General features: G+C 39.2%; 1 protein-coding gene across 1 annotated transcript in view; it reads right to left on the bottom strand.

Moving 5' to 3' along the window:
• The window catches only part of MYO1E (myosin IE), a 117,193-nt gene that overhangs the window by 65,431 nt on the left and 38,849 nt on the right, over positions 1 to 12,913 (bottom strand). Inside the window, exon 2 of the mRNA XM_072148099.1 lies at positions 3,070 to 3,213. Within this exon, the coding sequence (XP_072004200.1) occupies positions 3,070 to 3,213 (144 nt within the window). The remainder of the gene's footprint in view (positions 1 to 3,069; positions 3,214 to 12,913) is intronic.

Below are 12,913 nucleotides of genomic sequence, written 5' to 3'. Positions count from 1 at the left end.
GGATCGTCGGACGAGGGAGCGCAGCTACGATCAGCTGCGCGCCAAAGATGGTGAGTAGTAGGAGAAAATAGGCTACCGGAGCGTGGAGTAGCCGCCTCGTGTAACCTCAGATGCAGCTACTCCACGCCTCAGTAGCCGCATAATAAAATTAGCATAAAAGTTTGATAAAAGTTCCAAAAAAAGTGTGGGGACGTGAGGATTATCCTCATGTCCCATTAATCCACCTACCACCCGATCTACCTTTATAGGTAGATTTGTGGTGGTAGGTTCCCTTTAACAAGGTATAAAGGAGGTAGAGAAACATAACATCTTAGCAGAGACTAGGCTTTTCAGCAAAATGTATATGTTGTTAAAAAGCAGAAGTGCAGAGAAAATATGGTCCAATAAATGTCAAGAGAAAGAAATACACTTCATACACAAAAGACATGGTGACACAAAAAAGTGAACAAAGTCTATTCAAAATTTAGTATACAGTAAAACTGACTACTGAACGACAAAAAAATAATCTGACAGTGTTTGGTGAGCAATGATACCAGGTCTACCAAGTATACCATCATGAATGCTGAGGACTGTGGTCTGTCTGTATATACACATTTTTACTAGAACATCCCTCATGGACAGAAGAGCTTGTAGATAAACAATGGCATCATTTGATCGCGTGCTGAATAATCCTAACTTTAAGCGGCACAGTTTAACACTCATTCATGACCACTCACAAAAACAATTAGTTCATTCAAGGTCTATTAGAGGCTATTCTAATCCTTTGTGGCTTCAAATACTTAACTAACATCAATGGAATGTCCCCGTTTCCCACCACAAAACAGTTGTTCACTTAATAAAGTGATTGAATATACAAACATAAAATATACTATGTGGACAAGTATTGGGATCCACCTCAATCACTGAATTCAGGGATTTTTTATTTAGTTCTATGGCCACATGTGTATAGTATCCTGCACCTAGCCAGGGACTCTGCCTTTACAGAAACTTGAGTCTGTGGAAAATTGTTCCTTGAAGTGATTTATCGTGCTTCTCTATCTGGCAGACCAAAGGATATTTCTGGTCTTGGTGAGTGCCAGGGGATTGCCATGTGCCAGGCTGCATTGTGCCGTAAAGTTTGGTTGAGAAGGAATAAATCATTCCGAGGATAGTGGAAGTGGTTTTTGTTAAAAAGGCTAGAACATTCACACACCTCACTCCACTGGGAAGCAAGAGGCTCATGTAGGGTACCACCCCATTTAATTCATAGAAGAAAATGTGGCCCTCCTGGGCCATTCAAATTAATTCTCTTTATTTAGAAGTAGGTGCACCAATCCAAATAATGCAATGTTTTGGTCATTATTGGACCTTCATCACGAATTGCACACATAGAAAGGGGGTGAGGAGCGCTGGTGACCACGTAATAGCCTTGTACAGCAATAGATTTGGCAGTGTGCATCGTCAGAGGGGAATGCGCTAGTTCTTCTCTGGTGGTACGCATTGCCAAACATCTGACATAATGGATGACATTTTTGTGGCTAATTTATCATCCAGTCTGTTACCACTTTACACCAACCTAAAAATGGCTTTTCCTTCCACAGGGACAACAGAATGAATATAAATGAAGTAGATTTGGACATACTAGATACAGGCGTTCACAGCCTCCGTCTATCATTGTAGCCATTCCTAAGTAGGGAAAAGCAAGGTTTTACAGAACTTTATCAATACAAAATTAAGGTATTTTACATCCGTGCTGTATAAATAACGTTTATTCACACAGATCCATATTTGTTGTATGTCTTTCAAACCACATGTTTGTTTCGTGTAATGTGTTCTAAATTCATGAGTAAATTAAATTATATAAAATGATGTATACTTTAGATAGTAAGTTATAACTGTGCACACTGGCACTTCCTCACGGTCTCACTATTGGCTAGTAGATAAAGGCTAAACTCCTCATCGGAGTGAATCAAAGTGGAGCTCAAACCGAATCAACTTCACAGAAGGATTGTGGAGAATAAACTGATTCTTTAACGTATAGCAGCAACACATTTCTATCCAGGACATGGACCTTCGTCAGGCCTGACGAAGGTCCATGTCCTGGACCGAACGCGTTGCTGCTATACATTAAAGAGATCTCTCGCCAGGAATATAATTACATGCACAATTGATTGTGCCACCAGGTGAGAACCTAGTTGCACAATTTTATATTAATTTATTTTTTACTGTACTTCACGAGGAGAGCGCCCATGTCTTTGTTCTTTTACCTTGCTAGCTTGTATTGGAGGCATAGGAGCTAAAAGTCCCTGACCCTGTGGCCTTTTTCCCAGGTCATTCATTGGTCGTTATTAGCACTCCCCCAAATGTCCCTTTCCTCCCTCCCACCATCACATAATATAAAATTATTTTTGCACATGGTACTTTATCTAGTTAAGCATCTGTTGTTTTGTAACAACGTGGTCATTATTATATCTATTTTTAGAAATCATGCTGCTTGCGTTTATACCCGGTTTATGCACGTATGTTGACTAATGGAGTTTAAATGCTTGATATGAATGATCTATTGCGCAGGCGCTGGTCAGTAGTACTGTGTTTATACAGCGGATACGTGAAGTTACCGTGTCTAGGACCGGTATGCGCATGCACGGGTTGAAGTGATCACATGAACCAGTTATACCTCTTGATTGGTCCATGAATCGTATATTATGTAACCTCCAACCCGGATGTCGCCACCCCCAGAAGAAGGCTTACAGTAGCCGAAACGCACGTCGGGGGCGTAAGCATGGGTAAGACTTTATATGCCTACATGGAATAGATGCATTATGTGCAAGTTATTTTTTGCTGTTGGAGCCTTTATGGCCGTATTCAATATGCACTTTAAACTTGTTTACATTAATCTGCCTCTGTTTCCCTGGGACTTTCCCTGTATTTGTGTCCCACCACCGTTAACTCAATAATTGTTTGTAACTATAGGTTTTGTCCCAACAAAGATGAATTTAATGACAATTTTCTAATACAAGTATCTGCTTGTTTTTTTCCCAATTGTTTGGTAGAAGGTGGTAGTATAAATATAGTGAAAACAAAGGATACAAAAATAAAATCATCCATATAGCGTTTTTTCAAGTTTTCCACTATGGAATCTTCAGAAATTTTAGACAACAGGACCATATCATCCACTCCACTGTGTTTAACATTGTGGCTCTGCCAGTGGTATCTGTAATGTCCTTTGCTGCCCTGGAAAGAGAAGAAAAAAAACATTACTATTTTATTAGCAGCATTTTTGATGGTAAACAAAAGCAACAAAAAAGCATGTTTCCATTATTTAATTACAAAAATGAAACGACCTGAAACAAAAATGAAACAGCCAAAGAAATGTGTGCGAAGAACCTTTATTATGTACAATGTGTATTTATTGATAATAAAGTTTGCTCATTAAAAGGAGCTTTAGTAAGTTTCTGTTCTGGCTGTCTGAAGGTCATACTCTGGCCGTGTTGTACTAGCCAACCAGATCCTCCAGTGGACCCAGCATCTAATCTTATACTGGATAACCCTATGACCTATTGCTACATCAGAAGACAACCTTATTTGTTGGCTGCTGGGGGCTATTTAAGAATTATTTTATCTGGTGGGCCCAGTCCGACACTGTGTTCTGGTTTGTGGTTATTTGGGTAGTGACACCTCTCTCCACCAAGTATAAAAATTAACACTTTGTAAGCAAATTAAATATAAAAAAATAAAAATATTTATGTTTAAGATGAACAATGTAACAAAGTACACAGTATATTCTCAAGACTAGGGTAGGAAAATGGGAATCTCCTAGCACAGTGATGGCGAACCTTTTAGAGCCTGAGTGCCCAAACTTCAACCAAAAGCCACTTCTTTATTGCAAAGTGCCAAGCACAGCAATTTAAGGCGTAATTTATTTCTCCTTGTTCTTTGACAACTTTAAATTGTTCAGCCTCCTAAAGACACCAACGCAGTTGAAAGGAGGAGGGCAAATTTGTCTATCATTGTAGGAAGATTCTGTAGGAAGATTCTTTGAGTAATTTTTAGTGAACTTCATGCTGGGGTGATGGCCTGGGTGCCCACAGAGAGGGCTCCAAGTGCTGCCTCTGGCACCAGTGCCATAGGTTCGCCACCACTGTCCTAGCAGATGTCAGAGAAGCACGTAGAAGTATTGACTGGTTTGAGTGCATTCTGATGTTACTGGTACCCCATCTACTCTCAATTTGCATCATAAGACAGTGGGGCAGATGTATCAAGAGTGGTGCGAACTGCTATAAAGACGAAAGAAGACAAAAGATAGCGGCACTCACCCAGGATTCTTCTTTATTCAACTTAGTGCATAAGACAGGGAGGTGCAGCACAAGAGAGACATCGGCGACGGGCCGTTTCGTCTACGTCTTATGCACTAAGTTGAATAAAGAAGAATCCTGGGTGAGTGCCGCTATCTTTTGTCTTTATGGATTACTTACCTGTCTCATGCTGAGCACCATCTACATGCATTGAACCAGACCATACCTGCAACACGGTGCCCTTGCCATCAATCTACTCCTAATATTGGTCGGGCAGTGCCGACATCCTGCCAGGTGACCTGTCAGTCACCGGCATTCCCTACTCTATTGACGAACTGCTATAAAGGCGGTTTGCCTCTGTATAGTGCAGCTTCAGAATGTGCACCAGAAATCAAGAAACTGAGGTTTCCTGCACTGCCGACAGAGTTCACCAACTTTCTTGTAGTGCACTTTTAACATAGACATGCAACAGACTTTGCATGATAAATCTGGTGCACGGTCCGACTGAGCAGCAGAATGCCCCCTAATTTGTGTCGCATAGTGGCTAGGGCAGCTGGATCACAAAAGGGTCACATCTTGTATAAATACACTTGTAAGCAGTTTATACCTAATAGAATCTGCAAAATCTGCCAGAAGCCCTTAGTAAATGTGCTCCAGTGTTATTCGATCACTGGAGCACATGTAACAATGCGTCTCAGGTTCTGCCAGTCTGTATTTGGAAAACATTAGTCTTTTGCTGCACCAGATTTATCACCTTGATAATGAATTATGGTGCAGTATAAGACTTTGGGGGTTTTAACAATGTTTCTCTGGTTCTGCCAGTCTGTAGCAGGAAAACATTAGCCTTTTGCTGCGCCAGATTTATCACTATGATGATGAATTCTGGTGCAGCATTAGATTGTCGGTTCCCACTCTAGACCTACTTTTAGTTGTTCTAAACTGTGCACCAGACGTTTTTCTGCAAGCCTCTTCTCTCGAGGCCATGCCCATCACTCTAAGGTTACACCCCCTCAATTGAACAAGTCAAGAAAAAAGGTCTAAAAGTCTTGATAACTGTGGTGAACGGCATTTTAGACACCATTATTATTTATAAACGCAAGTGCGTTTATAAATCCCCCCAATGTGTTTTATTATGGGCATCGGAGCCTTACAGTATATTTTAGTTTAAAGCTTGGATGCCCTCAAAAGTACAAAAATATAGAGTGGCAACTACACTGAACATAAGGCTGGTTTCGCACATTAAATAAATGGAAGCACAACAATGCCCAGTATACCAATCCCAAGATTACCCATAATGAGATTCACTTTGTAGGTCAATACATTTATTTATTTTTTTCTCTATTTTTCTCTCATTTGCACCTAATGTATGATTTTTGCAGTTCGTAACCATCTGTTACATAAATCTTCGCAATTGTTTCAGCCTTTAAATAACAGATAATTGAAATGAGGCAAGTGGGTGATAATTAAATGTAAAATGATTGTGAAAATAGCATGAATCCTCGGAGAATCCATTTGTGTTTCTTATTGTAACAACTTGGCACTGCTGCACAGAATTCTCCTCAATTCAGGTAACAGACATTTTTTTGCAGTAGTCAAAAGGGGCACATACAATAAAATATGATGCACAATAAATATTTTTATATGATTTTTTAAAAATTCATGTGAAAATGTAGTCAATGCACTTCTATCAAGATAAATTTATATTGATTGTACACATCTAAAGCCACACTCACACAAATGTCGAATTTGTCCCATCCATAGATTCTATGGTTTTCTACGGATCATCCAGCTATGTATGAGCAGCCTTCCCGAGCCGCAGATTATATAGCAGGTACTATTTCTGCCTGTACCAGTATTTGTTGCTTTTCTCCTGTTATCTGTGTGTGAGTGGACATCACATTCCAATGACACATGGGCCACAAAACAATGGACTGAGAATGCACAAGTAGTTAGGCTGATAAAGCGATATGGATGTCACTACATAAATAGGAGCTACAAGTCACCTCACAGGCAAATGGCATGGAAACTTAAATTACTCTATCATACCGCATATTTGCAAATCTAGGAGTCTCCATGGTTAGACTATCAAGAAGCTAAACATCATCTGATACTGAAGTCATTCAGTCACTCACTTCCATCTATCCCTTTTCCTGCTAATCCATCATATCTTACATATTATGGATCATAAAACCATGAATACAAACACTGTGGGGAGGATTTATCAGGGCATGTTAGACAGTTTTCTGGCATACAAGACCTGAAATAAGCACAATTCCTAGTGTTCAGCCTTTGACTGGGCCAATTTCCCCCATTATGCCACCTTCATCCTGCCACTACCCATAGCATGTGCCAGGAATTGGCCAGACAGGCCACTTGGTGGTTCAAACCCTGCAGGAGTTTTCAGGGGGCTTTGGCCAGCGAGTTTGGGATTCACATTAACTCTCCCAAATGATATATAGAGGCACATGAATATTTACATAATGATATACCGTATATAGTTGAGTATATGCAGAGCTTTTCATCACAAAATATGGTGAAAAACTCCACATCAGCTTATACAGGAGTGTGTGAAAATAAAATAAACTTACATACTCACCTTTCGATGCTCCCCGCAGCTCCTCTTCCGTCTTCTCTTCACTGATAACAGAGCGGGAAGAGACACCTCTATACACCATGATGCGGCGGTGTTGCTGCTGCCTATGTCACAGTGTGCACCACAGGCAGAGAGCATGGATGTGTCTCTGCCAGCTTTGTTACCAGTGAAGAGAAGAAGGAAGAGCAGCCGCATGGAGGCGAGTATGTCAGTTTATTGTTTCACATACCGAAGGGCTGCAGGGCATTTCATTAATAGGGGTGCTGCAGGGCATTTCAATAGGGGGTCTGCAGGGGATTTCATTACAGGGAGGTGCATGGAGCATTTCATTACTGGGGGAGACTGACCAATGCGTTTCCCACCCTAGGCTTATACTCGAGTCAGTTATTTCCCAGTTATTTGTGGTAAAATATGGGGGCCTTGGATTTTACTTGGGTCAGCCTATACTCAAGTATATACGGTATACTCAATTACCAATCATCAAGTTTTTAATAACTTTCCGACCACGTTGAATATTGCTGGGAAACTGGATCAATGTCTTCTGTGATATTGTATTTACTAATAGGATCTGTCCCGAGGACAACTTCATTCATTAATGCCTTCTGAGCTCCAGCCTTCAAAACAATGTCTGTGCCAGGTATATGATAGATATATAACTAGGAGATTAAATTCATATGGAATGGATACTGACTTCGAAATACATATGCTACACAAAAATAATATGCACGATATTAAAAACATAACGAAATTTGAATTAAGAAATTACCATTTTTCATGTGGATATTTGCTAACCTGCAAAACAACAAGTCATTCTCAATGTAAATCAGTGACTTTGCTTGGAACTTAGTAATTCAATTGGGAACTAAATAATGATGGTGATAATTGACTGCTAAATTGTGAACCCAATTAACATAATCTTCATCGACTCATCATCAGCACAATCATACAGGAGGAAGGTGTCTCAGTGACCATAGCACAAAATAGATGAACGTTTTAATAAAATATATGGTAAGTTATTGTGAAACTTTACCCCATAAAACACTTAGGTTAGTAATATACTGTATCTGTAGAGTTTCAACATAACACAGAGTCTGTCAAAGTAATAGAACTTGAATCTAGTGTGAAAATAATGAAGCAAGTTCAACTTCTACCTCCACTTATGGGCAAGGAATGTATTCAGAAAATCACTATATGGCTGCGCTCACATGTGGGGCAGATGTCAACACTCTGGTACGCAGCTCCACAAACTGGTGATGTGGCTTGTTGTCATTTTTAATGCCTAAAAGAACTTTTACCAAAAAAAGAAAGAAAAATGCTGTAGTTATTCAACTCTTCAATACATTTCCTATTTTACTCCAGTTTCCTGCCTTTCTGTAGCTGAGGAATGTGTGGAATTTTTAGCACCAGGCAGAGCTTTCACTGTGCAATCCTTCTGCCCACACTATTATATTATTATACCAGATCATTCACAGAAAAAAAAAAAAGTATAAAAACCATGACCTGTTTCTTATAAAGCTCTGAAACTGACACAAAATAGTTACGCTGATGGAAATCTGCAGTTTTCCTTAATGCAATTCAATTCAGCGTTGGAATCATAACAGATACAGTAACAATATGTGTCATGAATATCATGTTACCTCCATGTGGTTAAACATTCCGCTTCTTCCACTATCACATGAATCCGGATAGTGTCTAAATCCGTATCATGACATCTATTCAAATCCTAATGGATAAGTAACAGTAACAGGGTCTCCAACCAATTGTTCCATTTTAAAATACTGCTGCCTTGTCCCCCTTGACACTAGAATCTTGGAGAAACTGTCACAGTTCATCTAACCTGTAGCAGTACAACTGTATCATAGATAATCAGCAGATAAAGGTCAATAGACCCAGTGGGGGGGAATTTCTCATTAGACCGGCTCCTTACGACAGTTCTGTGTCTGTCTTTGGAGTTCCGCTGCCATCAGATTAAAGTGGCTTTGGTCCTTCATAAATCTGCTGGCCGTGTCTTACGCTCTGGGGGTTGTTTGCAACAGTCCCATAAAAAGTTCCAAAAAAACATTAAAAGTTGGCAAACATAGACCAGGGAGTCAAAATGAGCAAAAACTATATAAATTATGCAAAAACAAAAAGTTGCAAATTCATGAATTCATTCCTATTGAGAAAACAAGTCTATGCAACTTGGTGGAAGCAGGGTCTATGTCAAAGTGACTTTGCACTGTCCTATGTTCAATTGGCTCACTGGAAAGTCTCAAAACAGCAGTTGTACCATAACTGTGCCAAAACAACGCCAAACATAGGTAAAAAAAAAACATGATACATCACCCCCATTACATCCAGACAATTCTGTGCCAGAGTAGGTAAAGTCAGAGGTTATCATGTCTCTATGCTGTGGATGCTAAGGGTTGGCATAGACTGCTTACCATACTCATCCAACTGATGAACTGTAGAAATTATTGCTAGGTTTTACAATATAACTTCTATTGTGTGTTACAATAATTTACAAATGATAAAACCATGGCTCATCATTGCTTCCCATTATGCTTTTCCTAATAAGGGAACAGAAAGACTTATTCTGCAACTTTTGTACCAAGAAATAAATAAATATTTCAATACGTGTAGTCCAGCAATGTCTGTAAAGGGTTTAAATATAGTAACACGTTCTAATATTGAGTCATTATCAGCAGATCATATGAAATCATCTCCTGAGAACATTGTCAGCAAAATAAGAGACCTGTTTCCATCTCTCAGCATAGCCGTATAGCCTTTATTAGTTGTGTTTACTCTATCGTTGTTTTCACTGTTGCACTATAAGTTTCTGTGTTTTTATACAGAATCCTGATAATTCAATTCCTTGTTGTTGTAAAACAATCTGTGGTACCTTGCCTATTGCCTGTTCAAAGAGTCTGGTTTTCAATACATCTTATTTTCCAAAGAGATCCAACTCTTCCTACTACTATGTAATTTACTTACACCTGATAATGTCACCTGAAAAATATTTCAGGCAGTGGTATAATCTGAAGCTTTGGCCTTAATACAAAAAGCAGAATTAGCTCTACCACCACCCCTCCCCCCCACATACAATGTGAGAAACATAATAAAGGAGTCCTCTCACCTAGAAGAGGAGCCTTTGTGCCCATATATAATTACTACATCTGCACCTTCAATCACTGTATCAATGGCTCCAGGTACTCAAATACTATGGTGACTATAAGAGATCTAAAATAATTTTATTTGATTTTTTTGCCCCTCCGTATACATATTAATACCATATACACCTTTGAAATAAATGGATCATTACTTCCTCTTTTTAGTATAACAACAATTCAGAAAACAGACACAATAGTTTTAAAATTATGTATTAATAACCATTGCACCTTATATATAGGGGAGAAATGTCGACCAATCACTGATTATGGCGACTAGTGATTGGCTGGAACAATCACATGGTGCTTTTGGCATGTCATTGTGGTGATCACTGTGGTGGAAATTAATGTAGCTATTATTTTACAACATTGTAACCTCTTTAGGTGGACATTCTTTAATTTACAGGATTTTTTGGTCTGCAAAATTATGGAGGAATCACACTCTGCAAGAGCAGATTTCGGATGCAGAATTGGAAGTTTTAAAATATCAAACTCACCAAAAGTAACACAATACAATTTGCTAATTAAACCCACTACTAAAAACACTTAATTTTTTTTCAAAGGTATTTGCTCGTGCACAAGCATTATTATGTCCCCTACACCAACGGGGTCCAGTAGAGTGACATCTATGTCATCACTAGAATGAGAAATCAGTGTTCAGAAAATATGTGGCATGCATTAACCATAAACAATACTGTATTCCAAACAGAATTCAACCCCTTCCTGACTAAGAGTCATTTATGGAAAGTTTTCCAGTATGGGATAAGGAAAACCATGCCTTATTTAGATACTTTGCAAGGCAGCTCCATTGACATCAAGCATGACCTTCAGCTTTATGACATGTGGGATTAAAACCAAACCAATAAATCTAATCCAGAAGGAACATATTCCCAACTGTAGACAGCACTGTTACGACCTGGTTGGATCTCTTCAGTACAGCATAGGGAACTGGTTTGGCTAAATGAGAGGCTTGTGACTAGGGTCAGGAAGTAAGAGTTCTCCTTATGGAGACTGCCAATTAAGGCTGCCGAACGGGCGTGTGGAGTCTTGATGCTCCACTAGGCGGCCTTAATTGGCAGTCTCGGTAAGGAGTACTCCTACTTCCCGACTAAGGGTCACTGTTGCCTGAATGTCCAGGTAAATTTTTACAGTTCTGTTATGTGCTTCTTTAAATACGATATCTTTGGAAAGCTTTACATATCAAAACATTTTTACTTTGTTTTGTGAGTGCATATCTCTGGTTTTGGGAGGTATCCATCCAGATATCATATTATGGGGTTGTCTGACATATCTACCAATCCTCATATCTCAGTGCATGATACAGCGCATGACCCAGCTTGACCGGCCTGAAACGGATTTCAACCCAGCTTCCTTGACCCTGTGACAAACAGGGTCACGGATTGGCGATACAGCAGTGCAGGACACCGTCCTGGATGAAGGTGAGTGCAACTTAGCTTTTTTAAAAAAAATCAGTCCCCAGCCCGCCTCTGCCATTTTAAAAATTGTAGAACAGACCATTTAAAGGAGAGATTCTTCGATTTCATATGACACCAGAATTGTGTTTCTAGGTGCCAGGTTTCAGGAGAAATAGTTGTTCAAAGTTGGTTACTGTCATGATGTTTATAAAGGTCCAATCTGCACGGGAAATTTGCAAAAGGACGTACATTGCCGCATGGCAGTCGTGAAGGGGTAAATGCCACTTATATATTATAAGATACAGTATAGAACCGTGGTATTGACAGAAAACAATAAGTAGTGTTGGGAAGATCCCACCATAGTCTCTTTCCATTTTAGCCAACCATGAAGCATGTTTTGGAGAGGCCCTATGCTCGTACACTAGAGGATGAAATGCCAAATGTTTTTCCATATGCTCTACAGCACAATACACAATAACAAGTCTTAATATATGTATGCATATATTAATATAGTTGGAATAATGTTCATTGCTGGTTATTATCTGTATTAAAGAGCTAATGGACCGTGACTACTTTACCATTCATCATATGCAGTAATAACCGCTATATACATTCCTCTCTCCTGTGTTATACACCACACCAGAGTTCATGAGTGCTGACAAACTTCTGATGGATGACAGCAGCTCACCACTGCAGCTTCCTTGTTATGGCATTGGGAAATCATAGGTTACCTTTCACATGACTGGACAGTGTCAACACGTCCATAAAGGGACACTTCATAAAGGGACATGATAACTGCTGACATAAAAATCTGGTGGCCATATTTCTGGGCTGCTGTAAAAAATTATTTTATAAACTCTTTGATGATTTTTAATTCCATACATTTCTCATCTGACAAGGAAAAAGTAGCAGGGTCGAGAAGAATGTGCTGTATTTGAAGTAAAGAATAAATATTAGACCCCAAATTGTATGTAAAAGGGAACAATTTGTGCAAGATGGCCGACACATGTGTCACCACATGGAACCACATTAATACAAAACAGGAGTCAAAATAGAAGTAAAACTACAAACACTTAAAAGTAAAACTAGTCACACCTAATCTTTTTATCTGTGTGTGGTTTGATTTATGGTTCCCATCACAGCTTTATCTCATATAGAACGTCATAAAGAAACTACAAGAAGCTTGGATACATGTAAAGTAACTGAACATTGCCTTATAACATGATATAACATAACTGGGATCATACAGGTCTGATTTCCTAAGCAGAGGGTTTAGTATTTTATTGACAGCACATGTCATCTTCTATGTACCTACCATAAAATAAGTGTCTAGAGGAGTGAAAAGCTCAACTGGGCGAAAGAAAATGCAATAAAAATGGATAGCACTTGCACATGACTCCCTGGCTAACCTATTCTTCACTGGAATACCTGTAATAAACAGATCAACTAAAACTTAAAGGACATCTACCATCAGATTACCTGGTG

Source organism: Engystomops pustulosus, chromosome 4 (genome assembly GCF_040894005.1).
Source record: "Engystomops pustulosus chromosome 4, aEngPut4.maternal, whole genome shotgun sequence".
Taxonomy (NCBI): Eukaryota; Metazoa; Chordata; class Amphibia; order Anura; family Leptodactylidae; genus Engystomops; species Engystomops pustulosus.
This window is presented reverse-complemented; position numbering and strand designations above follow the sequence as displayed.